This window comes from Erithacus rubecula (assembly GCF_903797595.1).
Source record: "Erithacus rubecula genome assembly, chromosome: Z".
NCBI classification, from domain to species: domain Eukaryota; kingdom Metazoa; phylum Chordata; class Aves; order Passeriformes; family Muscicapidae; genus Erithacus; species Erithacus rubecula.
The window spans coordinates 21299572-21312442 of record NC_136661.1 but is presented as its reverse complement, the minus strand read 5'-3'; the positions used below and the strand labels follow the sequence as shown (position 1 = coordinate 21312442).

Genomic DNA, 12871 nt, shown 5'->3' with positions numbered 1-12871 from the left:
CTAGCTTTGCCTTCATTTTCAGTCGGTACATCTGACCAGCTCCCCATGCTAACACAAGACATGTGGCCATGCAAAAGTAAATACTTTTCAGTCAGGCCAGTTCCTGATCTCAATCACTGCATTAATGCTGGTGCAGGGGGGTCGCAGGAAGGGAGAGCCATACACACTCCCTTCTCAACTCAACCTTCCTTAAGTGTCATAATTATGTGACATAAGAAAAGATTGATTTTACACAAAAACTTTCAATCGATTTATTCTTAACTTGCTTCTGTGCAAACAAATTGCATAAAAGTAAAATGAGATCTTAGAAGCTCTGTGCACTAAGATGATCCCTTTACCTCAAGTGAGCATTACCTTCTCTGTTACATATTCAATCCTAAGTGATTTGGATCATGTTTCCAGATAACAGCTTTAACTCCTAATTAAAGTTCTTCTTCTGGTGAAAAACAAATTAATTTGTTTGTTACCAAGTAGGTATAGAAAAACACCCAAAAGGAAACACACTTTATGAAGTGCATATGGGTATATACAGTGAAGGCACTGTATATCTTTAACTTCTGGTTTCCTGAAAAAACGAACGTAACATGCAAAACTAGAAGATGACCTGTACAAAACATGACATCAAACACAAACTCATGAGTAACATTTACAATGTAAACAAGTTAAAAATATAAAGTTAAATATTTACTTTCTGCATAACTTTTCTAGCCCACTTGAGCTGTGTAATATACCACTGTGCTGCAGAGCAAGAACAATGAGCAGCCCGGAAGAGCAAGATAATTCGCTGAAGAACTCCCGACACTTTCTGGCGGGCTTCTTTCTCCATTTTTAAAAGAATGTCATCACTGTCTTCCTGAAAATGCAAAGACAAAGCCCAAAATTAGAAAGAACATACAACTAAATGTTGTTACTAATCCCGTCTTGTTTATAGCATAGATAATTTACGGAAAAAACACAGAGGCACACATACTTTCTCATCACTGCTGTGCTATTAAGGGAAATGAGCAGACATGGAAGGAAAAAGAAATATGAGTTCAAAGGAACCAGAATAAAGCTCATAAAGATTCATAAATACATTCAAACAAACTCACAAGAAACATACTTACTTCACTGACAGAAGCTGGTTGAGGACAGTACAATGGTGGTGCTGGAAGACAGAGCCCAACCGGAACCAAACCATAAAACTTTCTGCAAAGATCCTTGGCAGAATCCATCAAAAGCTGAAATGTCTCTGAGAGAATATCAACATCTGCCATAACAGCTGCTTTCAGTAGTTCCTGCATTGAACTGTAAATAACATCTGCATCTTCCTCTTCAATGGGATCTATAAAATATTAAGCCCAGAAATGGATAAATTAATTAAATCAATACACAGATCTTCATTCTGACATCATGAGGTTACGTTATCTGAATCTGCATTCATACATTACAATGATAGCTCTCATCTATTTGCTTTAGGATAAGATCTCATACATTTAAAAACTGGTATTCAATTATTAATTTTAAGTTTTGCCTCATCACCATGAAGCCTACTGCCTTTCTAGGTAGAGAACTGAATTTTTAGCCAGGCATTTACTTGGCACAACATTCTGGCAAATCATTCTTACCAAGAAGGCAAAAACAGGTGCATTATTAATAATGACTAAAGCAACTTTTTTATCAGCAAGCACATCCACCTGCTGACAAGAATTTGAAATGTTTTGAGACAAAAAGAGAATAAAATACAGAGATTGTGCCAGTAAACTATCTGTGGAATATAAATAAGGACAGGTTAACCCAGCTAACATTGCGAATTTCAGCAGTTAAATATTACATTAGGAGCTCACAGTATCTGCAGGGACCAGTGGAAACCTGGCCAACAGCCAGAGAGACAACTGAGGGACCTGCTTGTGTGTCTTCATGTCTCTAAGAGCAAGACAAAGGGAGACCAAGGGAGCCATGACCATATGCCAGAAATACAGTGTGTACATAGGTATGTGTGACTCTGAAGGTCAGGCACCTGGACAGGCTGAGGACCCAGACCAGCTCACTGATGTATCCTATATACTGACAGGAGTGTATACTCCAGGCCAGCTGCTGTGGGGATGCATGGACAGTGTGTGGGGATTGGGGTACAGGGTGCTTGTGAGTGGGTCTGTACCAGAAAGCAGAGAGGGGCTAGGGCTTTGGGGACTCACATACACAGATATGAGCAACCCGTGACATTCAGCAACTGGGTCTGCTGGCTATCTACTCAGCTAATGGTCTTGCCACTGGCCCAGCTACTGGAGTGATACCTGTTTGTACAGTGTGTATCTGTATGCAGGACCTTCACCCCTGGCCAACAGGAGAGGCTGCTACCTGTGTGAGTGGTGAGCAGGTCTGTAGGTGTCCATGTGTGACCAGTATATAGGTGCTGTGTGTGCTTGTGTACCACTGGGAATACATTCTCAGCCTTGCTAGCTGCTGGACCTGGGGATCCACTTCATCAGAAAGGAAAAGGCAAAACTAAACACCTTCTTGTAGCTAATTTCAAATGTGATTATACTTCCCATACTGTTAACACATTAATTTTTTTTGTTTAGTAATTGTAATGAAGATTGAGTTTTCTTCCAAATAAGTTAATAACAAATATAGTCATATAAAGGTTTGGACAATACAAATGAGAAAACAAGATTGGTAATATATTCCATTTCTGGAATGATCAAAGCCAGAACACACACACTTGTGAATTTGAAGTGTTTGAATATATTATAACACACTGGAGAAAACAAAGCAATTGTTTTTCTCAGACAGTGCGTAACACTGAATATGTAGCCAAATACCATGGAAAATAACCAGAATTATTTTTCATTTGAAGTACCTGTGAACTTCTTGTATTTAATATGTCCTGATGTTTCAGAAGTTGCTGGCTGTCCTAACAAAGACTGTAACTTTTCCTGAAAAGTCTGCATTGGTAATAAGCTCAATGGCAGGTGATACTCTGGTCTTTTCATTCTGAAAGTATAACAAGAAACTACTCATGAGTAACAAAGTAATATCCATACATAATCCAATGGAGGTCCCTTAAACAAACATCTATGCCAAAATAACTAATCATAACACCTACTAGGAATATGGGAATATAAATTTCTGAGGCAATATATATGGCTTGTCACAATAAACTTCATGGAAATAACTATATAACAGAATTTAGTATACTTATTACAATTACAAATTTACCTTAAGAGCTCATCAGAGTTCTGACAATACAGCTGGTAGGCCAGACCAATTGAAATAGAGAGCTTCCAGTCCCCAAGTGTGTGTGCTAACCACACAGCTTCTGGAATGAGTCCACCAATAAAGAACAAATCAAGAGCATATTCCGCTGTCCACACAGATGAAAGGTTCTGGTCCTTGACAGCTCTGGCAACCAAACAGTGTTGCAGTGGAATGACACGAGGAGGTAAGTCTGTGACATGAAAAGCACATTTTAAAGTTTGCATAAATCTTCATGCTACCAGATGAATTAATTTGTTTGTATTGCTTGTGGATCAGTTTCAGTGTAGAATTGCTTTTGCTATTAATTTACTTTTGTAAGAGGTACACCATGGAAGTGCATCTGCAGCAGCAAAAGCTTATGCAATGGCAGCTCAAGAGTGTATTCAAGAGTGTATTCAAGAGTGTATTCAAGAGTGTATTCAGAACAGGCTATTTTCCTGCTTAATAATGTGCATATGAAAGCACGTGTAAAACTTGTGGCTTTGACTTCTTACTTTAAAGACTTAATCACATTGATGGATCATTTGCAAATATTCTTCATATATGTAAGATATGCCAGAGGATACGCCTGAGATAAACGGAAATTCCTAGAGTTTTCCTAGTGTACCCACATTGTTTGTACACTCTGCACTTATTGTAGAAGACAGAATGTTAAAATGTATTTTTGAGAAAGAATAGTATATAATATTCTGTGATTCTTTGATTTTAGGATAGTATATAGAAACAAACTTCAGATGAACTTAGTATCGCCTTTGTTGACATTTAGATTTGTTTTTCAAGGTTTTGCTTCCTGGTTCTCCTGGAGAGGTGCTATCAACATGAATTCTAAGGAGTTACTTGTCTCTCTCAGTTTCTGTTTTGCTCAGACAAAGGCATTACTTAGGAGATATTAACACTAATCTGGCTTGTAAAATGTAATTTTACCCCCAATTGTCCCACCATGTACATTGATCTTTGTCTAATCAAGTATTAAAATCAAGGTTTTATTTGTAGGTTTTATCTTAAAAGCTGTCCAAATAAAGCATTCAAAAGACCGTGAAGAAAGAAGAAGATACCAGTGCATACTGTAGTACAGAAACATTAAAAATACACAATGCATTCAAATACACTCCAGAAAACCTAATCAATCAAAATAAGTTAATATTGTAAAAAACATGTGGCATTGTAGTATGAACTTACTGATATAGTACCTAAAATATTTCCAAAGAAATCTTTATTCCCACAAACATTTGAAAAATAATAAAATTTAAAAATAAAAATTCCCTATCAAAGGAAATCTTTAGATAGAATATATCTGAAATTACTCACTGTAATAAACAGTAATTCTCAGAAAAAAGCTGAGTAGCAGGACTTAAACCAACAAGTACTACTTGGGTCCAACACCAACCAACACGGCATTCCCGCTTGCTTTGACAATATGGTATTTGGGTTTGGATTGCAAGACCTTGACTGTCAGATAACCAAAAAATGTTTTCCTCTGCCTTTTCAGCTGGGGTCACACCAGGCCACAGATTCAATTCAGTACTTCTTCAGCACTGCTGTTATCTCACTTCTGGGAGGACTGCTGTTATCTCTTTTGAGAGGATCAAAGTCAGAGCCAAATCTCTAGGCAAAATTGTCAAAGGATGATAAAAAGGCTAAGGTACTTAATGCCTTTCATTCCTCAGTCTTCAATAGTAAGACCAATTTTCTGAATAACAAGCTCTCTGAGCTGGAATGGCTTCCTGAGGAAGCCAGGAATGAGGAACGGAATGAAGACCCCACTACAAGGGAAAATTATCAGCAATTTGATACACTACTTAGACACACGTAATTCTACTGGGCTGGATGGGATTCACCAAAGGGTATGGAGGGAGCTAAAGGAAGTACTCACTGAGCCAGCTTCCATCATTACCCATGGTTCTGGCTCACTAGAGAGGTTCCAGCTGACCAGAGGCTGGCAAAAGGGACACTCATCTACAGGAAGAGCTGGAAGAAGGGTCTGGAGAACTACAGACCTGTCAGCCTGAATGTGGTGCAGGGGAAAGTCATAGATCATCTTGAGAGCCATCATGAGACACATACAGGGTAACCAGGATCAGGCCCAGTCAGCAGGGATGCAAAAAAGCAGATCCTGCTTGACCAATCTCCTTTTATGACAGGGTGCAGGAACCCTCTGCAGAGGGTTCTAGATTGACAGGCTGAGAACAATTGTATGGTATTTAACAAGGCCAAGTGTCAGATCACAACAACCGCCAGCTACACTACAGGGTGGGGGGGAAGAGAGCCTTGAAAGTTGTCCAGTGGGAAAGGACCTGGGCATGCTGCTTGACAGTGGCTGAACATGAGCCAGCGTGTGCCCAGGTGGCCAAGCACACCAAGGGCATCCTGCCTTGTATCAGGAAAAGTGTGGCCAGCGGGACTTGGGTAGTGATTGTCCCTCTGTTCTTAGTAATGGTGAGGTCAGCTTGAATGATGGGATCAATTTTGGGCTGCTTAGTACAAGAAAGACACTGAGGTGCTAGAGCATGTCCAGAGAAGGCTGGGGAAGAGTCTGGAGCACACATCCTGTGAGGAACAACTGAAGGAGCTGGGGATGTTTAGCCAGGAGAAAAGGAGGCTCAGAGGAGACTTTATCACTCCACAATTCCTTGAAGGCAGGCAGGCTGTAGCCAGGTTGGGATCCATCTTTTCTCCCAAGTGCCAAGTGATAGAAGAGGAAACAGCTTCAGGTTATGCCAGGGTAGGTTTAGACTGGATATCAGGAAAAACTGCTTCTCTACAAGGGTTGTCAAGCATTGGACCTGGCTGCCCAGGACTGAGTCTCCATCCCTGTAGGTACTTGAAAAATGTGCAGCTGTGGTGTTTAGGGACATGGTTTAGTGGTGGGCTTGGCAATGTTAATGGTTGGACACAATGACCTCACAGGTATTTTCCAACCTAAATTATCCTATCTGTTGGAACAAAAACTGCATCAGTTTTTTTGTGACATCCTTACAGTTTTTTTCTGTCTCCTACTCCATTGAAAAGCTAACTTGATCATCAAGCTAAAGCATAACAGACATCATTGATACATGCGAAAAATATTGCAAGATTTAAGCAACTAGAACTGCTTGTACAGGAAATACCTTGTTTGATGTGAAGTGGGTGAAGGATGTCAACATTGTGGGGAGGAAAGATATAGAGCAGCTGCTTTGTGAAATAAGCAGCCATGAATCGTGCCATGGATTGAATCACGGCCATGGCAGTGTCAGTATGAATGCTGGTTATCATCCAGAGTTCATGCTGAAAATACTTGGTATCTAAAAATAAGAAAATCGAATTCAACATTATGAGGAAAATTATTTTAAATTTGAATGCTAAAAATATTTAATCACAGGTTATAAAACCTGTTTTAAAACAAGCAAACTTACATAATTCCTTGTCAAGCTTTCAGAATTTACAGAACTTAATCTTTTAAATTAATTATACATTATACCAATATAGGAAGATTCATATACTACATTTTTAATAACTGGAGATAGCCTTTAGTATCTAAATTCAGACCTGCATTGAGTCAAGAAATTGCTTGTACAAACTTGGAAATTCAGATTTCACTTATATTTAAACTTTTGTAACAAAAAACAATTTATAAGCATCTGCAAAAACTGTCAAATTAGGACTGGTGACCAAACTAAAATCTGTAATTTTTTCATGTTGTATTACAAAAAAGTTAAATTAATATAAAATCAAATCACATTATTTTCTCCCTTATTTTTGTTTTTCAAAGTCTTTCTTTGAGAGGATTTGAGTCTAGAATTATTTAACAGGTGACTAGTACACAGAGTTGTCTAAATACATATTCCAACAAGTGCAGCTCAAATATCATCCGAGGATCAGAAAAAGTCACTAAAAACAGTGTAAAGCAAGAAGTGCCAAAAGCTGTCAGGTGTGCATGTGAGGGCACAGCAATTAGACACTAGATTATTCAAACACTCAACATACCTTACCACACTTTTAGGCAATGTAAACATACCAGAAAATCCTTCCATCTGACTTGTGGAGAGCTGTGATCGCCTCAGAACCTCTCTTACCAGATGATCGCAGAGTCCCTGAGCTTCACACATGTTATATTGATACAGGTGACAATACAGAATTGCAAGATAGTATCTACGCTGAAGAAAATACGCTCTTCTTCCTCCTGTATTAAAAGATTAAAAAAGGTAGAAGTCCAAGTGGAAGACAGACAAGAAACACAAAAACAGATGCAGCAAATCAAAGTACTAGTTCTTTCCTCTCCAGAAACACATCTACATAAACAATACACTTTGAAGAGTAGAAATCAGAAGCAGCTACTTTAGGCTATGATTCTTCTATACAGCCTCTAAGTCCCTAGTAAGTTAATGCTCAGCCACAACATTTTTATTTCTAGAGATATGGCAGTTATCAAAACAATACTATGCATAACTGTTAAGACACAAAGGAGAGCTGAAGGAAGCCTAGCCTTCAAAGAAAATAATGCCTGAACCACAGTGGAATTGCTTAGACATCCACCAAGCCTCCAATACATTGAATTTTCCTCAGTAAAGCATTCCTTATTCTAATAACCAGAAGAAAATTTTCTCATGATGCCTGGAAAGAACCTCTGGTATATCTGTTTCAAATCAACTCTTACAAAAGCTCCTGACATAAGTTTGCTACTTTCTAAACACTAATTCTTTTAATTTTACAGCTACTAAAGGAGTTGATTTTTGTTCATCTGTTCTTCTTTGTCTCTTTCTTGCTCACAAATTCATCTAAAACTTTTCTGTATCACGTACTTCACAATCACAAGAAAGCCCTCTTATTAAAATAGAAATGCACAGAATTTTCTCAGGGAGCAATTAGACTTAATTTTTGACTGGTATCTATTCATCTCATCTTAATTGCAAATACGCATCCTTTAGGCATTTCACGCCCTCTTTTTGAATGGCAAACAGAGTCACAAATATAAAATTATTCAAAACATACCTCCTCCACTCTCAAAGATTTTATCCCTTACCTTTTGCCTTGAGTTCACAAAGAGATCTTTTCCAAATGTCCAGAGATTCTCTGTACGAGCCTAAAAGGAACTGCTCTTCGCCTATAAAAGTCACATATTTACAAATTAAAAGCTCTACATATTTGCTTTCACAGTTACAAATATATATGCTCTTATTTCAGCATCAAATATTTACTGAAACCAGACCAAAATATGTGAGCCTCCAGTAAACTTCTATTCTTACAATTATGTCTAAGTTTTGAGCATGTGAGAGAAGATGACTTGGAACACCCCTTGCCAGGACAAGTAATGAATCAGCTCTCCTCCAGGAGCAGCTAATGTATGGTAGGAATGCTGTAGGAAGAGGAGTAGAATTGTCATTTAAAGGAGAGAGATCAAGAACATGGCAAGGAAACAGAATTGCAAAGGGAGACATAAACGGGAAGCTGAGCTTAGCACTGTAGAAGTAGAAGGAAGGTAGAACACAAGACATTAAAATATAAGAAATTAGGTTACAACTCCATACTTTTTGGAAAAAAAATATGCTAGATTACCAAGTACCTTAGGCTACACTCATTTAGATGCTTAGTTGAATATTACATTTGTGAATACAACATGCTCATGCCCACTATGACCACATGAAGTGAACAAGCTTTCTACACAGAAATCCAATAAGAGACACATTGTGATGCCCATCCACCTCAGAAGGAACAACACAGGAGACGAGAATTAAAATCTTCCATTCAGATTCTTTAGGACATGGCTCAAAGCAAACTGAACTCAATTCAGTCTGTTTATTTAGCTTGACAGGCTCTAAGATTATATTACAATCTACAGACAAACCAGTATGTATTATTAAGTATTTAAGACAGAATTATAATTAGAATTTTAAGAGAAGTCTCAATGCTCATTTCTTAAAAATCCTGTGGTCAGTTATTGATTGTTAAGTTGGATCTAATTTTCCTAGTTTTCAATCAATATTTTTACTAACCAGATACAGAATTAACCTTCAGATGTTGTTCTAATTTCACTCCTGAAGACTGGATGGTTGCTTGTATATGACTTAAAAGCAATGAGACAACAGAAGCCTCTTCTGCATTCTTGTTCCCTTTTCTTTTCAGCTGCAGCTGATACCAAATCACTTTTTTATACAATAGTTGCCATAGTACAGTCAACCTGTAATTAAAGAAATACAATACTATGAAATTAAACAAGAATTAACAAAGTTACTTAACATTGTTGCTTACAATTTCTTACGTTGTTTTATTTTGTATTATGTGCCTGAAAATTAAGTTGTATCAACTCCTTTCTTGACTTCAGTGAAGCAAAGAATTGAACCACTCTTTGCCTTGTTTTTGACTAACAAACATTAATTCTTCCAAATTTTCTTAAGCACAGCAATCTATTTTAAGAACCTAAACATCCCCAAAATTAATCCCTTGCTAGATAACACCAGAGAAACAAAGTAATCTCAGAAAAACCTGAGAACAGGTATTGATATCTTTATAAACAACACTGATTAAAAAACAATTGAAGCATAATGCAGAAAAGTGAAGAGAAGAAAACAAGATTGCAGAGCACGGTTTTAGGGCTGGCAAGTCCCCAGTGCCTCATGCAGCCCCATTAGATGTACCAGCTCTGATACATAATAAGTTTAACAACACAAGCGAATATACATTGTTAGAGACTTGAAAAAGCTTGCACAAAACTGCAGCACATCTGTATCTTGAAGTACTACTAGGTTCACAATTAACACATAGAGTCAGATAAACACATAGTGCACAGTGCTCAGCACCTGGAACACAATTATCTTCTCTGAGAGAACTTAAACTTGCGTATCAGATTTGCAGTGAACACAGTACTATATTTAAGGATCATTGAACAAATACCTTTTACTGTTGTGGGAATTAATTAATGAGCTATAATGCTACTTGGGTTCTAAATCTCTGGAAAGGAGAAACCTGCTCATGTGTATACCACACTTTGATTCACTGCAGTTTAGCAGTACAGAAAAAGATCCAGTGATAACAGTATACTTTTCCAAAAATTGAACAGCACACTTCAGTTAAGTATATACATATGGAAGAAATAGCTCCGAAAGTTTAGTAAGTTTCTAAAATGGGTTTTTCTTACTGCTCTGATACACCACACCCATAATGAATAAAAACTTTGCTGACTAAACTGGCACCATTGATATACTGCATATAAGCAGACTTGTGCTTCATAGAGTTTGCAACTAGGAAAGAGTGAAATGGACAAGGGACAGTTTAAAGCATCTAAAGTTTCACTATCTGGATTGATGCTGCACTACCTGGCCTGGTGTCAGCTCGTGTCACCAGTTATCTCCAAACTGATCTGCAGTGACAGTTTAGTCACCATAACCAAACTATATTCAACTATAGGTCTGAGCCTTAATCTGTATGCTTTAATTGTTTATCATGCCTTTCGATAGAGTAAAAGGCAGGAAAAATCTTAAAAAGATATTTCATTATACTTTAACACATACAATTTTCGTTTCATCATATAGAACCACTTAGGTTGGAAAACAGCCTCAAGATCATTATCTCCAACCATTAACATAGCCAAGGCCACCATTAAACCATGTCCCTAAACACCACAGCTACACATCTTTTAAACATCTACAGGAATGGAGACAGCCCACCTCTCCAGGCAGTCTGGTCCAACTTGACCCTTTCAGATACTCTGGGGCCCAGAGCTGGACACAAGACTTGATGCTGTTGCACCAGTGCCAAGTACAGAACAGTCACTTCCCTGGTTCTGCTGCCAGGATTCCATTGGCCATTTCTGGCCACCTGGGCACACACACTGGCTCATGTGCAGCCAATGGTGCCAATCTACCCAAGCCTGTGGTGCTGCACAAGGTTGCTGACCCAAGGGCAGGACCTGGTACTTGGCCTTGTTGAACCTCACACCACTGGCTTCAACCTATCAATCTAGCCAGTTCAGACCCTTTGAAGAGCCTTTCTGCCCTCCAGTAGACCAACACTCCTACCCAACTTAGTGTCATTTGTGAACTGACTGAAGGTGCTCTCGATCTCCTCATCCAGATCACTGATAAAGGAATTAATCAGGGCTGGCCCCAATACTGAGCCTTCAGGAACACCACAGTGACTGGCTGAAGCTGAGTCTAACTCCACTCACCACCACTTCCTAGGCCCAGCCATTAGCCCATCTTAACCCAGCAAAGAGTGCTTCTACCCAAGCCATAAGCAACCAATTCCTCCAGGAGAAAGTTGTGTGAGCCTATGTCAAAGGCTTTACTGAAGTCCAGGTAGACAATATCCACAATATCCACAGCCTTTCCCTCATACATCAAGTAGGGAACCTGTCACATAACACAAGACTGGTCATGCAGGATCTGCCTTTCATAAACCTGTGATGGCTGGTTTTGCTGTACATTTTTTTCAAAATCTGATTTTGCTGTACATTTTTCCCCATGCAAAACTTATTCATACCTTTTTTCTGATTTTGCATCATGGTTTACTCGAGGATATTCTCTAAGCAGATTTTTCAGTGAGCTGAACTGCTGAGTAGTATCATCATCAAGAACTAAGAAAACAGGCACAGTGAGGGAGTCAAGTTCCACAAGAGTATTACTGTCAGGAGACGCAAAAAAATTCTCATATTGTAGTACACACACTCTGCTTAGGGTGTGAGAAACCATTTTCAAAAGACAGAAGCATGCCAGAAGGTTTTTTGAGAATAACTGATCTTGTTGCTGTGTAAGCATCAGTTTTAAAGTTTCTAATGTCAGCTTTGCCATATGCCCAGTCACACTGGCTCTTGAATGCCAGTACAAGACAGTCAAACACTGCTGGAAATATTTCAGGACACAATGCATCCATTGAGTATTCTTCATAGACTTGTTTAAAGATGTATCCTGGTTTAGCAAAGTACATTTCACAAACTGAACAATGCTGAAAAAATGGATAATGCAATTCACTGTGTAATTCAGTAATTCATCTTTCTCTTCCATATTTTTTGAAATCCCTATCTGCCATGCACCAAGGAGGTTTTTCTGAATGGAATATAGTTCCAATGATGATTTATCTTTCTCTCCAAAATCATCTTCTGCATGGATGGTATCAAACATTGATGCAAATTCTAAGTAGCCTTCATCAGCTTTACCAACAGATGAATAGATTCTTTGGTTATAGAAGCTGGAAGGGCTATTGTAAAACTGTTTTTCATTATCAGATTCTTCTTCATGGTCCTAAATCAGACAAGCAAAAAATCAATGGTTTAATTCAAGTTTTGAGAGTGAGAGTGAGAGAGAGAGAGAGAGAGCAAGAGAGAGCACATAGACTGCAAAGAATCACCAGTTAGTCAGACCCATTAATGAAATTTTCATGCTTTATTACCTTGCTTAAATGCTGCTACATTGAATAAGCTGCAGTTTCATCTCAATCTCAAATTAAATATCGTTATTTGCAAAACAGTTGGGCTGACAGAAATTAAATTACCTAACAATAAAATTACACTGCTAATACAGCAGTAGATTTCATGCCAGAAAGTGAAACCCTGCCCTTCATTAAGCCTAGAGTACATGACAGAGATTTTGCCAGACACCTGTAAGATATAAAAGTCACTCAACTAAAGCTCAAAAGCTTTCAAGAACAAACCAAAACTCAA

The 12871-nt window shown here is 38.3% G+C and overlaps 1 protein-coding gene across 1 annotated transcript in view; it reads right to left on the bottom strand.

Annotated features, from left to right (window-relative positions):
* The window catches only part of CPLANE1 (ciliogenesis and planar polarity effector complex subunit 1), a 58961-nt gene that overhangs the window by 36598 nt on the left and 9492 nt on the right, over window positions 1-12871 (bottom strand). The window contains exons 11-19 of the mRNA XM_079330114.1: window positions 11695-12452; window positions 9210-9394; window positions 8240-8320; window positions 7235-7399; window positions 6348-6521; window positions 3202-3430; window positions 2843-2976; window positions 1107-1324; window positions 689-853 (exon numbers count right to left, since the gene is read on the bottom strand). Coding sequence (XP_079186240.1) covers window positions 689-853; window positions 1107-1324; window positions 2843-2976; window positions 3202-3430; window positions 6348-6521; window positions 7235-7399; window positions 8240-8320; window positions 9210-9394; window positions 11695-12452 — 2109 coding nt within the window. The remainder of the gene's footprint in view (window positions 1-688; window positions 854-1106; window positions 1325-2842; window positions 2977-3201; window positions 3431-6347; window positions 6522-7234; window positions 7400-8239; window positions 8321-9209; window positions 9395-11694; window positions 12453-12871) is intronic.